The sequence below is a fragment of the Cibotium barometz genome, chromosome 8, assembly GCF_041138505.1.
Source record: "Cibotium barometz isolate CiBa-2024 chromosome 8, ASM4113850v1, whole genome shotgun sequence".
In the NCBI taxonomy this organism is placed as follows: domain Eukaryota; kingdom Viridiplantae; phylum Streptophyta; class Polypodiopsida; order Cyatheales; family Cibotiaceae; genus Cibotium; species Cibotium barometz.
Genome location: NC_141053.1, coordinates 21,878,604 through 21,892,979, shown reverse-complemented (window position 1 = coordinate 21,892,979; position 14,376 = coordinate 21,878,604). Strand labels below are relative to the sequence as shown.

The 14,376-nt window shown below is 44.4% G+C and overlaps 1 protein-coding gene across 1 annotated transcript in view; it reads right to left on the bottom strand.

The window, feature by feature from the left end:
• The window catches only part of LOC147636038 (thiamine pyrophosphokinase 1-like), a 62,045-nt gene extending 48,087 nt beyond the window's left edge, over nucleotides 1-13,958 (bottom strand). The window contains exon 1 of the mRNA XM_086801484.1: nucleotides 13,273-13,958. Within this exon, the coding sequence (XP_086657610.1) occupies nucleotides 13,273-13,747 (475 nt within the window). The 5' untranslated portion in view covers nucleotides 13,748-13,958. The remainder of the gene's footprint in view (nucleotides 1-13,272) is intronic.
• Nucleotides 13,959-14,376: the final 418 nt, after the last annotated feature.

Sequence of the window (14,376 nt, the reverse complement as noted above, 5' to 3'; positions counted from 1 at the left end):
TGCGTGTAGTGCCTGAGGATGTACATAAATCCGCTTTCAAGACAGCATTTGGACTTTATGAGTATCTTGTTATGCCTTTTGGTCTTACGAATGCCCCGGCTACATTCAATAGAATGATGGATCGCATATTCCGTGGGTACAGGAAATTTACAAGTGTCTTCTTTGATGACATCCTAGTCTTCTCGAACACCGAAGAAGAGCATAAAGCTCATTTGACTATTGTTTTTGAAGAACTCCGTTAACATAAACTCTTCATAAATGCAAAGAAGAGTGAGTTCTTCTTGTCAGAGATACATTATCTTGGGCATATTGAAACCGGATGGGATCCCGGAACAATGAATCAATGGACAAACACTTCAGATGCCAAACAAAGATGTGAAAAAGTAGTGGAAATAACTATAAATAATGCTAAAAGGAACACAACACTGAGCCAGAACGGCTGGCCCCCCATAGGAACTTCTTTATTCACATAGAAGCTTTTACAAGATACCAAGGTGCGGGTGTGAACAACACCAGATCTTTCCACAAAGTATCAACACAAATCTTGTTCAAATAATCTATCCGGTGCCAAGATGCAAACACCTCTAGAAGCTGTTCAAAACTGTCACAAAACAGTCCCCAAAACCATCCATAAATCAGCCCGGTATGGAGCCAAGAGCTGCCCCGAACTTGCCAAAACAATTCCAAAACTGAGCCTCGAAACTATCCCAGATTCCTCAAAAACAGTCTCTAAAACAGTCCAAAATCTCAGCTCCAAGATCAACCAGATGTGCAAGAGATAAGAGGTCTTCTGACACCACCAATCCGTTGTACGGCCTGCACACAGCCACCCTTAACACCTACACAGCTGGCACAAAGAGAGGAATGTCCATGCACTCGCACGGAAGAAGAATCACCCAAAGTGATCTCGCTTGTCTTGGCAATGAAGTCCTCGAACCAATCTTGATGGCGTGTCATGTGAGCAGTAGCACCGCTAGCCACAATCCAGGACCGCGACTGAGAAGTCACAAGAGCAAGTACACGACGAGTACCTGCCAACAGAAGAATACCATCATCCTTCTTGGTCTAAGACACCGTTGTAGAGGAAGAGTTCTTTGCTTCTTCATCCCGCTTCTTCTTGTGACATTGGGGCGATTTATGACCCTTCTTGCCACAATAATGACACTCAATGTCCTTGTTTTTTGAAGATCTGTTTTTGTCTTTGTCTTTATCCTTGTCGTTATCCTTGGAGTTCTTGTCAAAACCCCCTTTCCCTTTCTTCTATTGATTCTTCTCTTTATCTCGTGCAGCCAAAGCTCCATCAAAACCTCCAGAGGTGCCAGTCCGCTCCTCAAAGCGAGACTCAATCTGCATAATGGAGGAGAGAACTTCCTCCCAAGTAACTGGAGAAGAAACAAGAGACTGAAAATAAGCATCAAACCTCTCTAGAAGCTTGGAGAGAAGCCGAATAGCCATATCCTCTGTAGAGATATCCTTGCCACAAACAGCAAGCTCGTCCCGAAGATCTTTCATCTTCGAGATGAAAGCAGACGAAGATGGAAAGACAAAAACTAACAAGTTCATAAGCTACTTTTCCAATGCCAAAATCTGACCCGGAGACTTAATCTCGTAGAGATCAACAAATGCCTTCCAAACTACATGTGCAGCATCTGTTGTACACACACGAGAGAGAACAGAATCCTGACAATTCAACATCAGAAAGGAGAAAACACGACGATCATTCGCCTGCCAAATATCAATCTGTGCCTGAGTCACACCACCGGAAGCAAGGGTGGGAGGGGTGGCATTGGCTGGTGTAACAAGCCAATCCCAGAGATCCACACCACGCAAGGCTGATTTCACCTTCACCTTCCACAAAGTGTAGTTGGAACCATCCAAGTTTGCAGACTCAGAGAACATATGAAGTGTAGTCAAGGCAGCCATCACAAGAGCTTGGGCTCAATCTCAAAAATATGCACAATCTCGGAAGGAGTGTCCACCATAGGTACCAAGGTTGCCACCAAAGCCAGAACCACCACAAGACCCCCTCTACAAAAGGGAATGTCTGCTGGAGAGGAAAACGCAGCCAAAGAGGGGCTGTCCTGAAAATACAGGCTGACTGGTTCCAGAATCCAAGTAGAGAAAAAACGCTGATAAAAAAGCACCTTCAGGCGATGAAGCCAAAGTGAAGGGAAAGCAATCAGTATGAACTATCCAGAAAACGCAGCATCCAGAGGGCTGCAAATCTGAGAAAAACGCAGAGGTGAAGGGGCTGTAGATAGGGCACAATCTGGGGCAGTAGAGAGAATCGCTGAACCGGGAGCGATGATACCATCAATGAGTGTACAAAGCGGAAGCAAATAAGTACTAAAGTGTGCTGAGCAGCAGAGAGTGCAAGAGAGAGAGATATGGAGCAACTACGTTGAATATACTGAAATGATAGTCCCAAGCAAGAGACAAAAAGTCTCATAAGTGAGGGAGCAAAGGAAAGACTAGGCAAGATGAAAAAGTGAGAGGCCACCCCACCTATTTATAGGTAAGAGGGGCTTGCCGACTGGACAAGGTGAACTGGCCAACTAGGTACAGTGAAGCTGGCCAACTGGGAAAAATGCATCCAGCATGGGAAAAATCCCAGAAAAATATACAAAAAAGGGGTGGCCAGCCCACAATCAAGGGCAATGAAAAGGTACCAAAAGGGACACCAAATATGGGCAAAAACTAGGGATGAACGTGCTAACAAGTTGTACCACTACTGAACTCCCTGTACGACCGGCGTATGAAAGGACTGGAATGTTGAATGGCTGATATTCCTTTGCACGACACTGTACGGCCAGCACAAAAAGAAGGAAACAGGCTGCCCAACTGCTGCACCTGTATGGCCTGCATGCAACACATGGATGTACATGTGGATGTTCAAAATGAGGTTGAGCAGCCATGGGTGGAAGTACGTGGTAAAAAGACACCATTTGTTGCCCCGTGGGGGGATTTCTCAGATGTTGTTTGGCGGGGGCCTTTGCGTACTCATCAGGGGCCCTTACATACATATGCTCGTCGCCCTTTGGGTTCAGGTGCCCAGCAACAGACCAGGATTGAGAGGCCGGGAGGCCAACTTTCTCAGGGTACAGGGCCTCTTGGGGTGGATAGAGTAGAACGCTATCCTATTAGAAATCGCCTAACAAAAGAAGCACAACAACAATTGCCTCTTGTGTTTGGTTCGAAGGGTGAGGTCATCTCGCCATGGGATGGTCATTACCCTTTGACACGTGCTCGGGAACTCCAAGGGCAATCTGAGATCACAAATACCATGTCTAAAAATGCAATGCTTCAAAAGGTTCGTGATTTGGCAGATTGTCCTGGGCCTAGTACACGGCCTTGTTGATTCCTTTTTTGGGAAGGCTTATGAAAATTGTACAATGGAATGTAAAGGGTATTTCTTCGCGCCAAAAGCAATTCAGGCTTTGGCGTACAACTTTTTGTCATGGTTGGGATGTTTTGTGTGCAGTTGAACATAAGCAGCATAAGTTGGCTGGCAAAGCCTATGTATATAAGGGATTTCATGTTTTCTACAGCGGACATCCTGCTTCGCAGTCAGGTGTTATGTTTGCTGTTCGTTCGCAGTTTCAGCCTTCTCTTGTGATTCAAGATGTTCATGGAAGATTTCTAGTGATACAGATTGTTTGGGATGATACGCCTTTATGGTTGTTAGGGGTGTATGCTCCAAATAATGCTCGTGCACGCCGTTTGCTATGGAATGACTTGTGTGCTCTTTCAATCTCTCATCCTGGCTTTGTGATGGGGGACTTTAATATGTGTGTCTCCAGGGAGCAAGCCACGTCGCCTCATTCTGTAATGGATGGCCCAGAGAGAAAGGCGTGGGAAGCTTTTGCAGCAAGGTCGCTAAAACAAGACATGTGGTCTTGGTTGCATTCAGATGAAAGGGGTTACACTTATGCCTCACAACAGTTTCGGGGCACTTATGCTAGATTGGATAGGATGTATATTTTACATCAAGATCTCTTTTTGCCACAGGTTCTTACTATGATGGTTGATCAGCAACAGGTTTTGTCAGATCATTGGCCGCTTGTGTTTGAAATGGTCTATCATCCTGTGGATGCATATAAAGGCTTGTTGGGACGCTTGCCTTTGCGCTTAAATCACACTTTTTTAGAGCATGAAGTTTTTGATGTTTATATGCGTCAGTTGATACGACATTTCTCCACAAGAGTGTCCATGGCTGATTATCATGCTTGGCCAGTGTTCCTTACCAACACTCGGAAATTAGCATGGCATTATGGTCTTGCTAATGCCTCTATACAAAAACAGCATGTGGCCCTCCTTGAGTCGCTTTTAAAGGGCTTGCAGGCGTTCATGTTTACTGACTCTATGGATGCTGAAGTTACGGATGCCATAGAATGGCTGAAAAAGGAGCTATCTAGGGTGCAGGAAGCACAATATGTTCGCTTTAAACTACTTGCACGTCTTGATGCTTTGCGGGATGCTAACTGTCAATCTCATCGCTTCTATGATAAGTTGCATCAAAAACATATGCGTGAGAATATTGTTAGGCTGATGGATGCCAAAGGCAACCTTGTTACTCAACCTTCTGAGGTTATTCAGCATTGCATCAGGTTTTATGAAGATTTGCTTGCCCCTCGAGAGGATGTCTCACCGGCTGTCCTGGCTGCAAGGGAGTCATTGTTTGCTGAAGTACGATATCAAGTTGACCCTGATGTGGCGGTTCAGCTTGATGCTCCTGTTACTCAAGGGGAAGTGGAAGCTGTTCTCTCCAAACTTCCCATGGGAAAGAGCCCTGGTTGGGATGGTTTGACAAATGAGTTTTTCCGAAAATATGCTGATCAGCTTGCAGAGCCTTTGACGCTTATTTGTCAAAGGGTTTGGGATGAAGGATATATGCCTGCCGATTGGAAGTTGGGCATACTTCGTTTGTTGCCCAAAGTCCCTTCGCCTACTTCTTTGGCTCAATGGCGCCCGATCTCACTTATGGGTATTATGTATAAAATCTTTACAAAGATTTTTGCCAATCGCTTGCAGAAGGTGCTTCCTACTCTTGTTCATCCATATCAATATGGATTTGTGCATGGCAGGAATATTTTGCATAATATTCTTAATGTTCAAATTGGAGTGGATTATGTCAAGGCAAAGAAGCAAGAGATTGTGATGGTGCAGCTGGATCTTGAAAAAGCTTTTGATCATGTCAGCTGGTCTTTCCTTTCTCAGTTAATGACAGCCATGGGCTTTGGTCCCAAAATGGCTAATTTGGTGCATTTACTTGGCTCTGGCTCTATCACGCGGATTATGCTCAATGGAGGACTTTCGGATGGTATTTCTCTCACCCGTTCTCTCCGGCAGGGTTGTCCTCTTAGCCCTCTTTTCTTTGCCATTGCCACTCATCCTATGTTATCTCGCCTAGATGCTATGGCATCGCATGGTGAAGTGGTTGGTTTGCATCTCCCTCATGGCAAGCAATTGGTTGCTCAAGCCCTTGCGGATGATACTTTTATGTTTCTCAGGGCCGAAAAAGCCAATATAGATCGAGCAATGGAAGCTTGGAATAATTTTGCATTGGCTTCTGGGCTGAAAATAAATTCATCAAAATCAGCCCTCATTGTATGCACGGAATTTGATCTTGAGGCATTAGGGTGGCAAGGCCGTGTGGTGCATACAGGAGACATTGTTCGTCATCTTGGATATCCGGTGGGTGTGGATGTGGACCCCCAAGCGCTTCTTGCTTGGATTTCTGCTCGGATCTTAGATAAATTTGTGTATTGGAAAGCTCAAGGGTGGCCTATGCATGTGAGGGTTAAGGTAGCTCAGGTTATTATGCTTAGCATGATTTCCTATTTTTTACCTTTGCTACCTTGGACGCACAAATCTCTCATCCGTTTGGTTGCTCCCATTCGGTTTATGCTGTGGAAGAGGCAAGGAAATATTATGGGTCAAACATGGATAGCTTGGAATCACATTACGACGTCCAAAAGAATGGGTGGGGCTGCTTTACTGGATGTCCGCTTGCATATGGTGGCGCGTAGGTGGGCGCTTTTTCAGGATATGTGTTTGCAAGAGCAGCCTTGGGTTTTCATGGCTCGTGACTTGATTGAGTTGGAGGGATTGTCACATGGGCGGACACGTGTGCCCCATGTGACACGTGTGCAGGCTTCATGGTGGGACATTGTCAATGCGGCTCATCCTGTCCGTATTCGCTCATCACACATTTTATCGCATATTCTCCTTTCTTGGCATGAAGTTCTACTGTTGGCTCGGTGGGATCCTGGTCATGAAAGACTACTTTTGAACTCTTTGCAGTTCGAAACATTTGTGGAGTCGCGTGTCATTGTTTGGCCAGACAGAGATGCTTCACGCATACGACTCAACCGCATGGTCAGGCTAGGCTTGGTTAGAATCCGAGATGCTATGATACCTGGTCGTGACAGGCCATATTCATTTCGTCGTATTCGGCAGCACTTTAGGGTTCCTCGGACATTTCAGCCACTATGGGCTGACATCATGCATGCAGTTGAGCCTTTTACTCCATTGCCTCGGCCATCTGCAGATCAGCCTTGGCTTGATTGGGCACTATGTAAATCTGGTGACTTGATATCACTCTCAGCTAACCGGGTCTATCATAAGCTTGTATCAGAGAAAGATTGGGTTTCAGCCAAGGCCAATAAGGTGTGGGGATTGCACAAGTCTAAATCATGGTGGCAAAAAACTCTTATGCGTGGTTGGCAGTCTAAACTCCTTTACCAAGGTAAGGTTTTCATTTGAAGGATGTTGGTGGGAGGGTTACCTACACGGGATCAGCTGAGCCGTCGTAAAATTACACTGGCCTCTTGCTTCTTCTGCACGACATGCACTGAAACAGTTATGCATCTGTTCATGAGTTGTCCAGTGGCCCGTCAGATTTGGTCTTTTGTCTCTCGCGTTTGGGAGGCAGTAGAGAGGTCTACTGTTTCGGCTCATCAGTGGATATTTGGGATTTGTCCTCAAGTCATTACTTCAGACAGCCACCTTGCGATATTCCATTTCCTTAGATGGACAGGACTTTGGCATATTTGGACTACACGGAATGGGTTCATTTTTGATTCCTTGTCTGGAATACATGGGCACATTCTACGTATCCGCGGTTTGCCGCTTTGGCAGTTTTCTTCTCTTCTCTCAGCTCAGCTACTGGATGCAGATGTTATTTCCTTACGGTCTACGGCGGCTCGGCTGGCTCATCTTTGATGCTTCTATCTGGGATGCTTATTTGGCTAGGAGGCTTTCTTATTAGTGTACAGGTTTGCATGGTCATGATCCTTTAGAGGATCTTTTGTGGGGGTTTTGTTTGGGGCCATAGGTTCTGTGTGAGCCATGTGGCTGATGTACATTTTACATATAATATAAAACACCATTTCACGAAAAAAAAAAAAAGAGAGTATATATCAGCCCGACTGCTGATCCAAGAGGTGCATCCCTTCTCCCGCTTTTCATAGAGTCGATCTCCTCTATTTTCAGCATGTGCTTGCTTTTCCCTTAGCTAAAAGTGGCCTTCCCTCATAAAAATATCCAAATTTGTGCTTTATATAGCCAATCACTCTATTAATGACCAAACTTGCCATCTTTAGAGTCCATATTATAAAAATACCCCATAAAAGGTAGGTGCTTGGCTTTTATTGACTTTTTGAGCCATGAGACCAAATACTAATATGTCCACCCCTTTGCTAATAGTGTATGAGAACACTAACTCATCACTTTAATGATGAAAATCCCATGCCATCTTTGTCCAGATACCATCTTCCAGGCCAAAACCTTGCTAGTTAATGCTTTCGCTTTCTTTTGTGGAAAGATCCCCGTTCACACCTTGGTTCCACCTAGTGTATAAAACACTAGTCGAGACGGGTGAGGGACCAAATGGTGACACATATTGTGTCCAAAGATGGAGTGCAGATGGATCCTGCAAAGATTGATGCAATTCAGAATTGGCCCGAATTGAGTTCGGTGCACGAGATCCGTAGTTTTCTTGGATTATGCTCTTATTACCACAGGTTCATTCAGCACTTTGCATGGATTGCTTCTCCTTTGCATGATTTGACAAAGAAGAAGGCTACATTCAAATGGACCAATGTAGAGAGGGATGCATTCCTCAAATTGAAAGATGCAACCACTCATGGTCTAGTGTTGATCATTCCGGATTTGCAAAAGCCTTTTAGTGTGGAATGTGATGCATCTGGAAATTGCATAGGAGTTGTCCTAAATCAAGAGGGACATGCCGTGGCAGATGAGAGCCATAGATTGCATGATGCAGAGCTCTCTCTTGGCATTTATGAGAAAGTGCTCTTGGTTGTAATTCATGTACTTACTATATGGAAACATTACCTTCTTGGGGCTGATTTCACTATGAAAACAGATCACCAAAGTTTGAGGTATTTTCCTACCCAAACTAGGTTGTCAGAGAAGCATATGAGGATGGCCAATTTCCTCTCTATGTTTCATTTTCAGATTTTACACACGCTAGGAAAGAAGAATGTAGTGGCAGATGCATTGTCACGAAAGCCGTATGTAGTAACTATTTCGGTTGCCTCTCATGGAGACTTGTCTGCCATGCGTGATTTGTATCATACGGATAACGATTTTGCCACTATTTGGGCTGATTTGATGGCTAGTCATGCAAATGCCTCATATATGATCAACGAGAAGGTTATCTTATGAAAGATAATTGCCTATGTGTGGTGTCTGATATGAGGCAAAAGGTTTGGATGAGTGCCATGCTCCTCCATAAGCTGGTCATAGAGGCATAATGCCTACTACGCACATGATTGATCTGTATTTCTTTTGGCCAGGTATGCGGAAGGACATAGAGGCACATGTACGTACATGTATCACCTGTCAAAAGGTAAAATTTGATCGGCAAAAGGCACCAGGTTTGCTTCAGCCATTGCCTATTCCCACGCAGCCATGGGAAAGTATTACAATGGATTTCATTATAGACTTACCACGGACCTAACAGGGTAATGATGTAATTTGGACAATTGTGGACAGGTTTAGCAAGCAAGCTCACTTCTTGCGGGTCAAAAAGACCATCAAAGCTAAGCATATTGTTAAAATATATCTTGCACGAGTGTTCAAGCATCATGGAATGCCGAAGTCCATTGTGGGGGATAGAGATCCCAGGACTACAAGTCTCTTTTGGCAGGCCTTATTTGATAACATGGACACCCAATTGGACTTCTCATCAGCTTACCACCCTCAAACGGATGGACAAAGTGAGGCTGCAAATTCAGCCATGTTGGATCTCTTGAAATGTTATGTGGCAGATCTGAAGTCTTCTTGGGAGAAGTACTTATCGCTTGTGGAATTTGCATACAAAACGGTGCATGCCTGTACGAGAAAGGCCCCGTTTGAGATTGTTTATGGTAAAGTGGTTTTGCCACCCATCTTTCGCACAAAGGATGAGATATTTGCAGCTGATGAGTATGTAAAAGACTTGGATATTGTTTTTGCTCAGGTGCGGACAGCCATTGCAAGGTCACAAGACAAGCATAAAAAGACTGCCGACAAGCATAGAAGGCAATTGGATATTAAAGAGAATGATTGGGTATTGCTAAAATTTGAGAAAGTAAGACTTGCAAAGAGGCCTAGCAAAGAGGGTGCATATCCTAAGCTTGCAACCAGGTATTATGGGCCTTTTCGAGTGATCGAGAAGATCAATGAGGTGGCTTTCAGATTGGCATTGCCTACTCATTGGCACATACACAATGCTTTTCATGTGAGTCTCCTTCACAAGTATATAGGGCCGGAGCCCACTGAAACGGTCATTGAGGATCCACCAAAAGTGAATGAGATTGAGGAGATCTTGCAGCCAAAGCAGATTGTGTATCACAAGGAACGCAAGTTTGCTGTAGGCAAAGTTATCAAGCATTACCTTGTGAAGTTTAAGAACTATCTTCCCATTGATGCTAAATGGGTAGATGAAGAGTTCTTCAGAGAATGCCTGCATGTATTTGGATGCTTTTCAACTGCGGTCAACTATTTAGAAGCCGGGGGGATGTCACCATTTGGCCACCCAATTGGTCCACTCGTGCTTTCTCATCATGTATGTACATTGGACTAGTATCCATGGTAGTTGTATATGCCGGGGATTGATGCCACTCATGTGATATTGTGGAATTGGCGTTTTGTTGGGACTTGTGCCTCTATGTACATGCCTGGAAATGCCTGGTGGATTGGTGTTTCATTGGGTTTGGTACCTCATGTACTTGCCCAGAGCACGTCTATTTTGGTATAGTCTCATGAACGGGGATTATGCATACCAATGTTCCATTGCATAGCATCTTTATGTGCTTGCTTGCTATTGAAATTGCATGTTGTTTTCATGATTGCTTGACCAATGTGTAGTTCCAAGTAAGGGAAAGCCCGCCCGTGAACCGTGCGTGTGACACTGTCTACTGACATGGTTATGTAGCATGTGATAGGTGGTAAGTATTAGTCATAAACCTACCCTTAGGAATTAGCACTAGTTTATAAGTGAGTGTGTACACACTTCATTAAGTTTTGGGCGACCAAAACTCACTTATAAATTATGACCAGCCTAGTGTTCACACACACTAATGTCCCGAGGTGGACAAAACCCAATTTCCACCGCCCAGACCTTATCCCCTTTGTACAAAGGGAGTAACCAGCCATGTGTCCATTCTAGCTTGCACCACATAGCATCTACATGACACCTAGAGTGGACAACTCACCACCTCACTCTTCCCTCTCTCTCTAGAAGTAGGCGCCTCCTTCATGAGGCCTCTTGGGCTGTATTTTCTACACTTTCTCCTTCCCAACTCCATATCCAAGCTTGCTAGGGTATTTCCCAAGCTTCCAAGAGTGTTTCCGAGTGCTATTCACTCTCCTACACACTCCCACTGATTAAAATTCAGCAAAACAGCTCTCTTTCTTGCTGTAATTTCTAGTCTTTTACTGAAACCCTAATTTTAGCCTTCCTTTCTCAAGTTGAACCATAGGGAAAGCTTTTCCAAGATTCCCTTCATCCTCTCGAAGACTTTTGTCACAAAGAATTGCGACAAATCGAAGATTTCAACACTTCAAGCACTTCCATCACGAAGACTTCCGCTGTCATCGACTCTACTTGCAATTGGTAAGCTTTTATGCTTAGAGATGGAAGCAAGTAGCAAGAGGGAGGAACCAAATTCCAAGATCACATACCCTGTGTAGTGTTCTCTTATCCTACATGCTCTTGTAGATTGTTGCTACCTTGTGTTGGTGGAACAATAGAGAGCAAATGGTAGGGAACATGGGCACTTGAGAGGGCAGTGTGAGTTGCAAGTCTACACCGACAACCACTTTGTTTGCAATACTATATTCATATACATTGGCATGGAAATGTGGTCAAAAATGCCAATGACACTATGTACTTGATTCTCCCAAGATCAATATACTTTATTTGAGGAGGAGCCGGCCATTCCGGCTCATTGTGCATCTCTTGTCAATTCAGCAAATTACTTCTTGTATTGAGCATGTTGTCCTTTAAATCTTGGTGTATTGATTAGCATTGTATTCAACAAAGTTACACGGCGAGCCTTCCGCAACAAACTAATCGAGGGCTTGCCTGATATCGGCCCTAGAGAGGGGCAATGTGTCTCTTGCCTGATGGGGAAGCAACATCAAGCACCTTTTCCAAAGAAGGTGGCCAAGAGGGCCACCGTTCCATTTGAGTTGATACACAGATTTATGCGGACCAATGCGAACTGCATCTCTTGGAGGTTCTCACTTTGTCATGCTTCTTGTAGATCATTTTAGCAGGTTCACTTGGGCTTATTTTCTGCAGTACAAGAGTCAGGCCTTCTCCAAATTTCGGCAATGGCGTACTATGGTGGAGAAGAAAAGTTGTCTTTCTGTTCTCACTTTGAGAGCTGACAAAGGTGGCGAGTTTACTTCTCATGAGTTTGATCACTATTGTGCAGAGCACGACATTACGCGGGAGTTCTCCAACACCGACACCCCTTCAAAGAATGGGGTAGCAGAGCGAAAGAACAGGACTGTTATTGAGATGGCACGGACAATGATGGAGCACCAGTCTATCCCCGATCTGTTGTGGGCCAAGGCTTGTGCCGCGGCAGTTCATATCCTCAACTAGTCCCCTTCTGTTGTTGTTCCTTCTATAACTCCGTACGAGGCTTACTTTGGACGGAAGCCAAATGTCTCTCATTTTCGAGTATTTGGTTGTCCGGCTCACATGCATGTTCCAAAAGATCATAGAACTTTCAAGATGACTGACATGGGCTTCATTTCTTCCTTGGACTAGAGATCTTTCAGATTGAGACAGGTATCTTTATCTCTCAGCAAAGGTATGTCCAAGAACATTTAGAGTCTTTTCAGATGAGCACTTGCAAGCCTGTGTCAACACCCATGGATCCGGGATCTCGACTTACTGTCTCAGACCTGGTCGATGCTTCTTTGTACAAGAAGCTTGTGGGTCCCTTAATCTAGTTGTTGAATACCACAGATCCAGAGCAGTATGGGAAAGTTGGGCTGCTAAATTGACTGATTGTCTGCAGCAGCAGAAGACTAATTGACACATTATAGGACAAAGGCAAGTTTCTTGCTAGAAAAAATACAAGACAAGGGTTTTTTGAAAATTACAATGGACAAGTTCTTCCGGCAAGGAACCATCCAGAGCATCAGGGCTGGCTACTGGTTAGTATCAATACCACAGGCCAATGTCATCAGGGAAGGGAAGGAGACATCACAAGGTCAAGGTCAAGGTCAAGAACATTGTACATACCTCAATTCCATGTTAAAGCAAGTACAACAAAAGGTGGGGGACCTTCAATAGGTTTTGGGACTTAATCGGATGTCTGTGTAACCTCTCTGTCCTTTCTTCTCTCAAGAAAATGCACCACAGTAATTGCAAAGTTAACTTGGTAATCTAGGTAAAGGGCTTCCAAGTCAGGTGTGACTCCATGCTCTCATGCCTTTCACAAGCGGAAACCACTGCAGCTTTCCATCACCCCCATCTAGTTCCATGAAGGGGCAAGCTACTGCAAACTGTTAATTGCCGGCATCTAGGCTGCTCACAGGCATATCCGAGTCTTCTAGCTGCTCACAAGCATCTTCTGGCTCCATTTTGCACCTTGTAAGATACCTGCCAAATTCACATGTTTTCTGGTGTTTTGTTTACACTTAGGTCCACCCCAAACATGTTTGTGTAATTCTTTCATCTAAACAAAATTGCCTCTTTTTTCTGGTTTAGATGTTATCTACAAAGCAGGTTTGGATGGGTCTAACCTGTACGTGTTGAAGAAGAATTGTCACTTTGATTGATCACACCACCATCCATGGGCTTCTCCAGGGGAAGGTGCCCGCAATTCTTTGAGCTCTGTAGCAAAGAAAATGGTCTGTCCTTTGAAGACCCAAATGGGAGATACTTAAGTGTTGATAATCTTCTTATTGATGATCCTCTTAACCAATTATTAACAGCAGAATTAGGGTTTAGGTTGCAAACAGAAGTGGAACAGCCCTTTCTATTGGTGTAGTGCCTTGTCCAAAATTTGAACGGTTGATAGTGACTCGGGATTTTCTGAGACGGAACGTAACTTGCCCTGAACGGGAACAGTTGATATGAAATTAGGGTTTGTTGAAAGAGATCTCCGCTAGACTTCATGGCCCTTTTAAATGTGCTGTAGTTTGCTTTAGTGGAAGAGGAGGCCCAGATACTGTTGGGGGCAACTACGCTTCTGCGGAGCAGCTGTTTCCATGGCATTGTCTGTATAGACTATGCTATGCTACGGATAGCCACATGAAGAAGAACCCACTTGTAATTGTAATTGTAATTGTAATCTGATCAACAGAAAACGCACGAGACACTGCCTGTTATAGTGCCTAGTATGGTTCACGACCAGCCTGCTATTCTAGCTTCAAAGTTCAAAGCCCCGGTTTTGTGGGCAAACTGCCCATAGAATTTGCGTCGTTGCTAGATTGGCAAGGTTGATTTTTGACAGCCCTTTAAAATGAATAGGACCCCAACATCCTTTTTTGCTTGAACTTTAAATCCAGTATCCTTTTTTGCTTTAACTTTGAATCCAATATCTTTTTTTTTTGGCTTTAACTTTAAAGAGACCCCAACATCTTCCATATAAATCTTAATAGGATTGTAGCTTAACCAGGGGGATTGGGCTCCTCTTTTCGAGGCATTGCCCAACATGCCTCATGCTCGTGGGCATCTCTGGTTCGCTCGGCCTATGTACTGCTCGTGGGTATATGTAGTTCACTCGGCCTTTGTACCATTCGTGCTCGTGGACGTATATGGTTCGCTCGGCCTATGTACCATTCATGCTCGCGCTGGGCATATGTGGTTCGCTTGACTTACCTCGGCCTCTATACAACTCTAGG